General features: G+C 39.0%; 1 protein-coding gene and 1 long non-coding RNA gene across 2 annotated transcripts in view; one reads left to right on the top strand and one right to left on the bottom strand.

Annotated features, from left to right (window-relative positions):
* Positions 1–18: 18 nt before the first annotated feature.
* LOC120550611 lies at positions 19–912 on the top strand. Its single transcript, XR_005637758.1, has 2 exons — positions 19–234; positions 445–912. It is a non-coding gene; the product is annotated as an uncharacterized LOC120550611 (long non-coding RNA).
* Positions 913–8,657: 7,745 nt separating this feature from the next.
* LOC120551667 (carbohydrate sulfotransferase 15-like) overlaps positions 8,658–12,767 on the bottom strand; it is a 41,133-nt gene continuing 37,023 nt past the window's right edge. The window contains exons 7-8 of the mRNA XM_039789160.1: positions 11,030–11,177; positions 8,658–9,160 (exon numbers count right to left, since the gene is read on the bottom strand). Coding sequence (XP_039645094.1) covers positions 8,964–9,160; positions 11,030–11,177 — 345 coding nt within the window. The 3' untranslated portion in view covers positions 8,658–8,963. The remainder of the gene's footprint in view (positions 9,161–11,029; positions 11,178–12,767) is intronic.

Here is a 12,767-nt window from a genome sequence, read left to right as displayed (position 1 = left end):
GGCAGAACGAGGGACAGAGAGAGACAGAGGGAGAAAACAAGACACACACACCAGAGGCACATGTAACATCAACCTAGAAACTATAAGGCTGTGTGTCAGACTCTCCTGGGGAGAGAAATCAATATAAGAGATACCCAGTCTGGACCGGAGAAGGGATTATATTATCAGGAAATGGTATTAAGTCACATGGATCAACAGTCGCCCACAGATAAAAGGAGGGCCAATGTCTAAAGGGTGAGAGAATTGGGGATCTTTAATGATAATGCCCCTGCAGCAGCAACGTGTAGTTTTATCCTTGAGGCTTTCTATGAATGGCTAAGCAACTTTTTTTTACTCGACTTTTTGGGGGCTTTATTAGCTTGACTTGCACAGCCTGATGTATTTTGCACTCTCTTGTAGGCACTTTTTCATGAAGGTTTTTTCAATGTGATTTTGTGATTTCAGATGCTTCATCGGACTGAACCCCTCTAGTGGGACCAAGACAACAAAGATGATGAGCCAAAAAAGTGGGAAGGTACAGGAGAAGAAGAGAAACTGCATTAACCCTCATGTCTCCTCTCTACTCAAGAGGCTGATGGATGTTGAATGGCTTCCATTGTAAGTCATATACAAACGACTTCCTCACTATTTGAACGGACATTGTTCTAATCTTCTAATGTTTAATTTTTGCCTGTTGTGGATGTGATGTTTTGAACGGTTATTGTAATCCAGGTCTTGATTTTATATTGGGTCTTTAAGCAACATATAATGGTGAATTTTAATATTGCTGGACCTCGTTGCAACTCTTAATTTGAATTCCATTGAATGTTTAATGAGCTGTTTAGAAAAAGAAAAGTTACATTAGGTTCTGAAAACTTACAGTATTGTAACACTGTATTGCGTTTTAATAATAAAATGTCATGATTTTTATTATTCTCTGACTCTGGTTTTATTTAACAGTTGAAGAGAATCTAATGCAATGATTTTTGGATTAAAAGTAAGCCTGGTCTTCTTTAAAACACTTTACAATAGGCATCAGCAAAGCTGCAAATGTAAAAAAACTAACATTTACTGTAATTCTTTTTACAACAACATATTGTATTGTGAAATATTTACAGCTTTTTGCTGGCAACTCAAGTTGCCAGGTAACACCTGTAATTTGAAAAGAATACAAGATAATGTTGTAAACTAAATTACAATAAAGTGTTGTTTTCCTGTAAAAAAAAAGAAAAACAATACATTGCTATAATTTATTTTTTAACAATAACCTGTAAAAGAAATCCTGTATTATACTGTAATTACTTTCACAGGTATTAACAGCAATTTTACGAGACTTTACTGGCAACTTTTTTACCAGGTATTTACTGTAAACTCTACAGTCAAATTCATTACAGTGTGCAGCCCCTGAGCATAAGTGCTTTGCCTACCTTTTCATTATAGAATAGGTCATTTCTTTGGTTCAAAATCTAATAATTAAATGTAGACTAAATTAATTGGAAGCCAGGAGGGGAGGAGGCTGGTGAGCGGTATCTTTTTTTTTTTTTTTACAGGTGCTTTAAAAAAAAATCATAGGCCAATATCAAAAGTTCGATCATATAGGACATTTCATTGAACAAAGGTAAACGTTTATATATTTTAAATAAAATACACATAAAGTGAAATTTTTCAAGCCTTTTGGGTTTTAATTTGGATTACTGCGGTTACAGTTCATGAAAATCAAAACATCTGTGTCTTCACAATCAGTTTATTTATCCTAATAATGGTGTCTTAATTTTTTCAGCTTAAGGAAGACACTGTGTACCTCATTAAACATGAGGACCAGGAGGTACTTCTGCCAATAAATAATGGGCTATTGGATGTCTTCGGGACTGTAGGTCCCTATGAAGTCCATGGAGAGGAGGCAGGGAATACCTCATCCTCTCATTCAGACCCAGGACAGTCACAGGCGACAAGGCAATTTGCTTTTGCAAGTCAGCCCAGCGCCTCAACCAGCCGCTCACAGGTGCCACCACCTCCAGGCCCAGCTCAGAGGAGCTATTCGAGGTAACATGAATATTGAGGAAAATAGACCTACAGTTCGGTTAAAACAAAAGTCACCACAGGTTGAAATTCAAAAGGTGTTTCTGGTAAGAAGAACCATGCAACTTAAATTTAAATTTCCCTTTTAAATTATAATGTCTCTCTAAAAATTAGGCTATAGCATATATCTGTGATTTTTTTTTAATAAACACTGAATGCAGGAATAATTAGGCTACTTGTCGAGTCTGACATTGTGAGTAATCAATATTCTGCTTTTTTTTTGGAGTATAGTTAGTGCATTTAATTAACTTTAATCAATAAATTCCCAAATTGAATAATTGTATGTGTTTAATAGCATATCCTTAATTTATTGCCAGTGAAGGTAATTAGTTCGACCTTTATCAGTAGAGATATCATTTATTTGTGCCAGTGTTTCCCAAAGGTTGAGAATTTAATAATGTTTAGCAGATAAAATACCAGATTACCTGGAGCCCAAATGTTCTATGTAGGGCATTCTGAAGTAAATTATTTTTCAGGATCACGAGAAGGATCGCTTTCTGACCGGTGTGGTCTGGTATGAACAGCCAGGCACTAGTTGCTATGGTGATTAATGAGTGCATAGGGAAAGGGCTGTTTTACACACATTGTCACAGAGTTAATTTGCTGGAAGTCTTTTTTGAAAAATGCTGCTTCTGACTCGCAGGCAGTTTGTCCAATCGTCATTTGTGCATAAGATTTCCTACGTTTAAATGTAAAAATTATTTAAGTTGAGTGAAGTTGAAAACTTTTTTACTCTCTTTTTCAGCTGCCTTCCATTCTATAGATGATGTCACCCACTCTAGCCCTAAACAATCCATTTCAATTTACCTTACATTAGTTTGAGTCAAACAAAACTAATCTCTGTCCAAATAAACAGGTCTGACAACGGATATCACATGACATTCATACACACTGGGCATCTGCGTGCAGGTGTGAATGGGAATTATTTCTTACTGAAAAAATATGCAATATAAATATATATTAAACATCTCAAATTAGTGATAACTTCCATTTCCAAAAGTTACACTTATCTTTTATTAGATTCATTAAAGTCTCCCACAAAGTAATTTTAGTTAAAACTATGAATAGACTTAATATATAAATTGTTGTAACTTGTACATTTTGCTTGTTCAAGTGGAGGAGCTTGTCCTGGCAGCTTAGGACTTTCCAAATATTGCCCAGATGATGAGGAAGATGGCTGGGCTAGCTGAGACAGGCCGGCTGTGACATTGACAGAAGCCCAGGCCAACTCTGTGAAGGCCACCTTCCAGTGCCTTATTTGCAGAGGTCTGTAACCTACGGAGCCCCCCTCGTCCCACTTTGTCAAAAAAAATTAATTATAACTATCTCGTGGCCACGAGATACGTATCTTGAGGCCTCAAGATACTATCTTGAGGCCACGAGATAGTATCTCGTCACGGCACTAAATCCAACTTGTATTGCAGGCAGTGTTTGGCAGTAGGGTTACTAGTTTAACCACTTCTCAATTGCACCGCTGTTTTCTGAATCAAGTAGCTTTTCAATAGCTTAGCTCTTTTATTGACCAAACAGTAAGTAAGTGTCCAAATGCAACATGGCATCATAACTTTGCGTAAACATACACGCCACTTTCCTAAAGCCAAATGGCATGTTATCTGTACGCATTTTGAGCTTTCCACGTGTATATCTACGCTGTATACAATGGATGGAGCGATAATTCACACATATTGTAGGTCAACAGAGGCCTTACGGCGTTGATAAACACGCTAAAAAACGATTATGCGTCTTGATTACACGCCAAAATGGCATATGAATTGGCGTGTCATACATACGCCAGTTAATGAGATCAGTCTGCCACACAAGCTTCCTGAGCATTTCTGGGGCTCCGAGGCAGCTTTGCTTTCTGCTGCTGTATGAAATAAAACGGTTGAGGATTACTCACACCACCGCCAATTTATTTAGGGACGGTAGTTGCAGTGTAGTTCAGTGTCATTTACTGTAGAATAACTGGTAGATTAGCTCTCCACACATTCCAATACCTTGCCCTACACTGGGACTAAGCAATATGACAACGTGATTAACATGTTTCTAAAACGAACAGAGTTGCTAGTGTCTGACAGCAAAGTGGGAGTGAGGGGGGAACGGTGCACTTGGTGTTTGTTCATGTGTTCATTTGGGTGACAAAATGATATAGTCTATATATATATATATATATATATATATATATATATATACATATATTTCCTTGGAAGGAGCTATGACTGGCCTTATAATTGCATTTTTTTTTATTGTTGTGTGTGTGTGTGTGTGTGTGTGTGTGTGTGTGTGTGTGTGTGTGTGTGTGTGTTGTTGTTGTAAATTGTAATTAATAACAATGAACATGAATTTTAAATCTCCGCACCAAAATTATTTATTATTTTTATTCAGGAATTCAACTGTCCGAAAATGCAAATAAAAAAATCATTAAAATCATGAACTGCACGCAGCCTGACGTCTGACATCTGCCAAGCTCGTGTTTTATTCATGGATGTATTAAGTTTTTTTTTTCTTTTGGCAGATAGTGATATGGTTTGATGCATTATGCCAGGGAGTCTGTAAGATAACCAAACTTAATTTAAATATAACGTGCAAATAGGGAAATAAGTGTGTAACGTATAAAATAAAGTCCCCTGAAATAAATAAAAGTAAAACATATGTATTTAGGCTATTGAACTATATTGACTAATTTATATATGTATATGTATTGTATCATTTCAGGATGTATTTCATAGCCATATGTATTTGTGTAAAAAGGTGCAAAAAAACAGAGGATCAGTTTCCCTCAACTGCAGAATTAGACAATGCATAGACTTGATATACAGTCTATGGTTATTAGTTAGCCCGGTAGCATGGTTAGCAAGGTGCAATCTAGCTAGCTAACTGATATTAATTGGGATGCTAACGTTGGCTAATGAAAAACCGTATTAAAACAAAATGTAACGTTACTTACCGGAAAAACTGAACTGCCGACTCCCTTGATTGTGTTGTCGTACAACCGAACACTGAACAAGACATTATTAGGCGACCAAGTGTCACAGTCACTAAGACAAAAGCGTGGTCAACCCTCAAAATGAAGTTCATGTGCCATGGACAAGCTTTGCTAAACCTCTGTCATGATTGACAGGCCGCGAACTGTCAATCGCATCATAGCCACGCCCTAAAACACCCCCTGCTTTATCGTCGATTTAAAAATCAACGAGACCATAATTCAAAAAATGAATGAAACATTCTGTATTGCAGAAGACTTAAAACTAGCGATTGAGACCATAAACTCATTATGAAAATGTTTACGGAGGTAATAAATCAAGTTAGAAGTGGGTCACTTTCTCATAGACTTCTACAGAAACCGACCTCCTTTTGATACAGCACGTATCGCCCCCTGCTGGAATTCAGATAGAATGCAGGTTTAAGGCATTTCCGCATTTGCAGCACTTCACCAAACCGGACGCGAAATTACGAATCCCACTATGGCCACGCCAAGACCCGCCCTACGAAGCATCTCGATTGGTTGGGGTGAGGCATTTGACCTCGAGTGGTTAAGGTTAGGATAGCCGATTGGCCAGGGGATAGGACCTGTACAAATGGGGTTATGTTACCTTGCATAAGCATGGACGCCTGACCAATAAATGCTATTGAAGGGCTGGTCTTGGCGTGTCCATTGATATGAATCAGATGCTGCGAAGCGAAAGCTAACTTCAGCGTGGTGTCAGATGAGTCCATACAGTGGTCACATCAAGTTTGAGCCATTTTCAGCGCAAAATCTCCTCACATTTCTTGCAGAAAATCCTCTTGCACCCCCACTTCCCTGTGATATGCGCACAGAGATTTCTGCACATGACAGGCCTTTTTTTCTAAAATGTCTAAAATTACAGATTAGGAATCCAAAGTAATTTTAGCCAATGCTAAAAGCAACACTGGTACACTAAAATTACAGTAAAATAAAGTACACTGGTGCTGTTGCCTTGGAAATGACAACATCCGGTCTCAGAATATAAAAAACAGGCCTTTTTTCATTTCTGTTTTCTAGTGATTTTATTTTTTGTTATATGAAATAGAAAATCAAAATCAAAGCATATTTGAAATTTCTCTCATCTCCTTTTAACCATGAAAAGGAAAAAACGCCTTGTATTTAAATTTTAAAATTTCGATTTTAAAATGAAAATCAAATAACCATTTGTTTTTTAATACCTGTTTATGAAAGGAAAATTTAATGACCGAAAGATACACTGACCGTAACCTGACCCTGTTAAGGTTTCCTTTAAACATCTACACTCACCTAAAGGATTATTAGGAACACCCTACTAAGACCGTGTTTGACCCCCTTTCGCCTTCAGAACTGCCTTAATTCTTCGTGGCATTGATTCAACGAGGTGCTGGAAGCATTCTTTAGAAACGTTGGCCCATATTGATAGGAGAGCATCTTGCAGTTGATGGAGATTTGTGGGGTGCACATCCAGGGCATGAAGCTCCAGTTCCACCACATCCCAAAGATGTTCTATTGGGTTGAGATCTGGTGATTGTGGGGGCCATTTTAGTACAGCAAACTCATTGTCATGTTCAAGAAACCAATTTGAAATAATTCGAGCTTTGTGAAATGGTGCATTAACCTGCTGGAAGTAGCCATCAGAGGATTGGTACATGGTGGTCATAAAGGGATGGACATGGTCAGAAACAATGCTCAGGTAGGCTGTGGCATTTAAACGATGCCCAATTGGTACCAAGGGTCCTAAAAGTGTGCTAAGAAAACATTCCCCACACCATTACACCACCACCACCAGCCTGCACAGTGGTAACAAGGCATGACAGATCCATGTTCTCATTCTGTTTGAATGGGATCGTGTGGTGTTCAATAAATCTGTGTGATTGCAGGTTTCCTCTTAATTATAAAAGGAGGTTTTCCAGTGGTATTTGGGTCGGTTTGCCTTGAAGTGAATTCAATTAAATTTTTTTGTCATTAGGGCTGGGCAATCTATCGATATTATATTGATATCGTAATATGAGACTAGATATCGTCTTAGATTTTGGATATTGTAATATCGTGATATGACACAAGTGTTGTCTTTCCTTGTTTTACAGTCTGCATTACATTAGTAAAATGTTTATTTTGTGAACTTACCAGACTGTTCTAGCTGTTCTATTATTTGCCTTTACCCACGTAAGTATTATATCCACATTACTGATGATTATATATTTAAAAAAAAAACATTTTGTGAAAGCACCAAATGTCAACCCTACAATATCGCCGCAATATCGATATTGAAGTATTGGGTCAAAATTATCGTGATATCTGATTTTCTCCGTATCGCCCAGCCCTAACTGTCATTGACACAATGTGCAGGCACATATGTAAATATATGAATGAATGAAATATGAAATGTAGGTCGTAGTCTCCATACTCCAACAAACAGTGCAGATACACTGTAGATTAAAAGACACATTGAAGGTTGGGGAGGAAGGCTAAATCTGCCAAAAATGACTATTGACAGGTGATTTTTTTTTTTCTCTCTCCTTTTTCTTGTATAAAATTGAGGCACATTTTTGTGTTTAAAGCACATTAAATCACCCAGATGTTGTTGCTAGCAAAACGTTTTTATGTTGCTGTTGCCATAACTTACTAAATGCCTTATGTCTAAGTTGCAGCTATCCATTGGTAAGCATTGTCTGCCCTCTGGTGTAGAGAAAGTGTGTTTTCCAACTTCAGAATTTCAAAGTATTATATTTCCTTAATTTAAATTGTTCAGCATTGCTTGACAGTGTTTTCAAACGCATGAAATTGCTGTTGATTTGTCCCCAGTTATCTTTTACCCCTGGGTAGCCATGTTTCTTTCTAAGGTGTTCAAAAGTTATTGTTTCAATTACCAAATTAATTTGCAAGGTTTAATAGCTTCCAATCATGAACATGTTACTTCAGCTCGTCACTTATTGGTAATTATTCAGTAGATGTGACCTCCATATAAGGAGAGCAAATCAATATTATCAAGGCTTGATCAGAGTGACTACATGGAGTGCGGATGGATTGCGCACCGCCATGAGTCCATGAGACAAACGTCTGATAACTCCACATTCTAATTGTGATATTTTGTGATTTAAATTCTGTATCTGCAATGTTCTCGGTCAGGCAAATGTAGTAGAACAATGTCTTCCTCTGATGTAGAAGTACACTGTAAGTCAGTAGTAGGCTGGTTGCATATTAAGTACTTTGGGGTCCTTCTGTAAGTAATTTTGGGGTACAACTTGGTTCTGGAGAATGCTGCAAGAAGCAATACCACAGCCAAAGCAATCGGCCCGTTCCAAATAGGCACATTTTGAACGGGCACTGTACTAGTAGCGTTGAATGAGGGAAGCTTTTAAGGTTGCATCTACATGTGGTGTCCAGTAGAGGGTGGTGTTGTTGCACTGAACTTCTGCTTTGATTAGACGACTATTCAGCTTGCACTCGCTATATGTTAGTACACTTTGTGATCAATTGTGATCAAGGCGCATTGTACGTTTTTTATCTGCTCTGTTATACCAGCTATGTTGGACAAAAAGTACAGACTATTACAGTAGGTCAGTTTTTAATTAATCAAACCAAACTTTAAAAAAAAAACACTACACAGGACTGTTTATAATAGCTTTGAATTCACTATTTAATTTTGTACAACTGGTCACAAGAACAAAAAAAATCAACACCTGATATCTTTCTCTGACTGTCTCACACACACTCACTCACTCACACTCTCTCTCTCTCTCTCCCTCTCTCTCTTGTGCTATTTTCTATCTTTGATTCATCTCTGCTTTTATAACTTAGAAAATAATTTAAAAACATTTTTTTTTTGCATGGGCACTTGAAAAAGATGAAGCTTGAACGAAGGGGCTGGCTGACACATCAGTGGTTTTTTTACTGAAGTAAAGGGGAGGTGGGTTGTTCAGAGTTTAGAGTTCTCCCAGAGGAAGGAGTCATTCCGCAGCACTTTGGCCAATTTCTCGTTGAACGGCATGTAGAAATCCCGCAGGATCTCTTTAGTGATGGGCAGCATGGGTCCCAGGTTTTTGTCAGCTGGCCTCCTGGTGTTTGACGCTGGACTTCTTGTGATCTCTGACTCTATTTCTTTTGTCGGCGGCCCTATAAAAACACACAAACACTTCTTTCAAATCCCTTATTTCTGGGCATCCCAGATTTTGCTGCAGCACTAAACAAATGGAACAAAAATACAGTAATGGACTCTGAAGTGTAACTGTATATCAGCAGCGCTCTGAACAGAAGTTTTGACGCTCTGGGAGGTAATCGCATCTTGGCTGGGGTTGGCAGCTCTTTGAAGAGCTAAGTCAGAGCTTCCAGACTACAGGGCAAAACTGAATATCCAAGAAAATACAATTTTTGATACTGAAAGTTTAGAAGGTGTAAGAAAGTTCAGAACTGTATCTGAAGGAAATGTAACTCTTCTCTAAGCTATTGAGCTATACACGACTTAAGCACTTAAAAATCAACAGAATTTCATAATGCAGTAAGTGCACTGCTCTTTGTTAACATGGTTTTGTAGCATCAAAATGGCGCCATAGGAGGTTCGAGTTCTGAAGCGAAGCTTACCCCCTTGGCTGTACCCAAGGGGGTAAGCTTCTTCTTGGAACACGTAGCTTCTGTGGCGCCATTTTGATGCTAACAAGCCATCAACTCCCATAAGCATTCCACTAACTTCCATTCATTTTGGCGCCACTTTGACAGCGAATAACTTTACATTTGAAGCGTTTACAGACTCTATTTGTCCATTGTTTATTTCTAAAGAAACACAACAAGGTATAAAAGGCTCGATTACCTTGTACCTCATGTTATGGCTCCATAGCAGACGTTTTTGTAAAAATAGGCTAACGATTGTGTCATAACCACGCGACTTACTGTTGCATAGTAGAGTTATTACCATATAGTACAGGAGAAGCTTGCAGCAGTTTCGACTCACATTAGCTGTTTAAGTTTAATTACTAACGTTAACTAGCATTTTAGTTAGCAATAGTTAGCCTGTGCCCATGTTATCTCCTTACATATACCTACGCTCTCCGTCTTTGTAAGATTGGGAATGATTGAGATTTCTCTTGGCACTCTTTCAGACAGGTTGCTCACGTCACATTTACGTTGTCTCTCTCAGTTGGAGGCTGCGCAGTACCGCTCAGCTATCACCGGAAAAGTGCTTCTAATATCCTTCACTGGTCTCCGTCCAGAGCAACGGGATCTGTTGGTCCATTTTATATGTATGTCAATGGGTACAGCCAATTCGTGAATGAGCACATGTAAGTTTGTTAAATAACCAGAACACGTTTCAGTTACTTTGATGTTCTGTGGCAGAGCTTTACTGTGTTTTAAGGACGATTTAAAGAGTTTGATTGTTGTTAATGATGTTTCTGTGAGTAGATTGAATACTGTTTCCACATTGCTGTTAAGAAGCTAATGCTAACGCAATAATGCTAATGCTAATGCGCTAATGATAATTTGTGAGTGTAGCATATTAATAACTGGTGCTAATGTGACCGTTTTGTATCATTTCACGGTTTTACTGTCATATTGACTCACTAATTGTTTTCTATTCTTATTATTTCAGATACCATATGTATACCATACAGGCATCATACTACCTTCCTACATAGAAAGGAAGCTGTTCCTACTGTTCAAACCACTGTACCAGATTCTGAACACCAGTAAAGGTTAAGTGGAATCAAGACCTCTGCCCCCTGTGTCTATCTCTCTAACTGGAGACCCAATGCAGATGAGGAGCCGGCCTACATGCTCCAAAAACCTGAAGAAACAGTCCCAAAGCAAAAGCTCTCCGTCTCACCTGTGACTCACACAATCCTAGGCTGTGTGTGTGCAGCTGGTGTAGCCAGTTAAAACATACATTACGCGGCACATACGCTCCTCTAACGGTCCGCATATATTACGCGTTCAATGTTGCCAGAGTCCCCCCCACCGACCCCCTATGTTGGGATGTGTTGCTTTACTCACCCAGGTTAAGGAAATCAAAGACTTTGTGCATTGTGTATTTCCTGTTAGAGGCATGGTCTTCCAACCTCAGGACCAGAATCTGTTCCCTGCTGAAGACGGTCATCCAGTCCATTAAGTACACAATGTACAGACCAACTTGCAACCTGACCTAAGGGAACAAAACCGGAGAATCAATGTGAGATAACGAGCCCTATCTAAGAAATGTCCTCCTTTAGTGGAGGGACATGGGGGGTGTGTATGCATGTTTAAACTTCTCTTAAAGGTACACTGTGTAGGAATTTCTCCCATCTAGCGGTGAAATTGTATTTTGCATTCAAACGAACAGTGCTCTCTAGCACCTTGCTTTTTCAAATGTGTGTTGCAACTACGGTAGCCTTTTTTGGCGACGAGGATTCCTTCTCCTCTGAGTATGATCCTCCATTATGAACTAAAGTGCAGTGCAGGCTTTCAAATTTGCCGGGCCAGTGACAAGCGCCTCTCACTGATCTCCTTCTCCGTTTCAGCTGGTTTCAGTACGTGACGCTGGCTCTGAACAAAAACGCGTTGTGGATTAGCTAGACAGGTAGGCTAGTGCTTTATGTCCCTCTCAGCAATTATAGTTTTTCAAAATGGTGGAACGACATGGAAGCCTCCTTGGACTTGCCTGTCCAATGTAAATACAGATAAGAAATTATTTGCTTACTTTATAAGTCAGATCATTGGCAGAGGTAATTTTACACCAATGCGGACATATTTATGAATGAAGACATTGATTTTAGCTAATAAAATACTTAAAACACTACATAGTGTACCTTTTTAAGGAGATGAACAGTAGGAGGGAAGGGAAGTTGGAGGGAGAGAATTCCACCAGCTTTCTCTTTCATCTTCCCCTTGGGTACGGGCGGCTGGGTAATGCTAGGCACTGTGAGGGAATTGAACATGTACTGGTATTGTAGTGTGAGTAGTTGACAGAGTTTCCTCTAGATTGAGAAACCTGCATCACCACCTGCCAGTGGACCAGCTGCTCACTTTATACCCCTACATGTTTATTTTTAGCCCATTATTTTGATCCCTTAATCATACTTTTTCTTTGGGCTGTTGGTCGGACGAAACCAGCAATAAGAAGATGTCACTTTGGAACTTTATGGGTGTCCTTTTTACTATTTTTGACATTTTGTTGATTTAAACCAAATTAATTCATAACATTCCAAAAAAATGAATTGGCTGCTGATCTTTTGTCAGATTTCACCACAGTGTACTTGCAGGTAGCCTAATTGTTTTTGAAATGGATTTTTAGATTCCCATGTGACCAGTCATTGCAGAACAGTAGGCGTAAACAAAATACCTTGTTAATGGGAAAATAATTGTCTTCGTGTCCTTTTGCCTCTTTAGCAAAACTGAAAGGCCTTTCAGAATAAATGATTGCAAGCCAGGCCAGCAACTCCTCCCTTTGTTAAATTAATTTGGTGAAGTGAAGGCCAATCGTGTTCTCCTGCTGGTGGTGTTTATTTGTCTTTTCTTCCCGGACTCTAATCTGAGCTCTAAAACTTTTATCGAGGAGCCACAGGCATGAGAGACCGCTGTAAGGACAGCTGTAATGCTTTTCACATGGTCTAATAACTCTGAGGAGATATTAGTGGATGGACAATTAGGCCAGCGAATACTGAGCATGCTCCCAGAGGGCCATAAAGCTTGTCAGTGGCAGTTGAAGAGGAGGACCTCTGAGTACAAGGCAGCCTGGAGGGGGAGCCAAAAGAGG

The sequence above is a fragment of the Perca fluviatilis genome, chromosome 21, assembly GCF_010015445.1.
Source record: "Perca fluviatilis chromosome 21, GENO_Pfluv_1.0, whole genome shotgun sequence".
Classification (NCBI taxonomy): domain Eukaryota; kingdom Metazoa; phylum Chordata; class Actinopteri; order Perciformes; family Percidae; genus Perca; species Perca fluviatilis.
The sequence above is the reverse complement of the archived record's forward strand: the minus strand, read 5'-3'. Positions and strand labels throughout refer to the sequence as shown.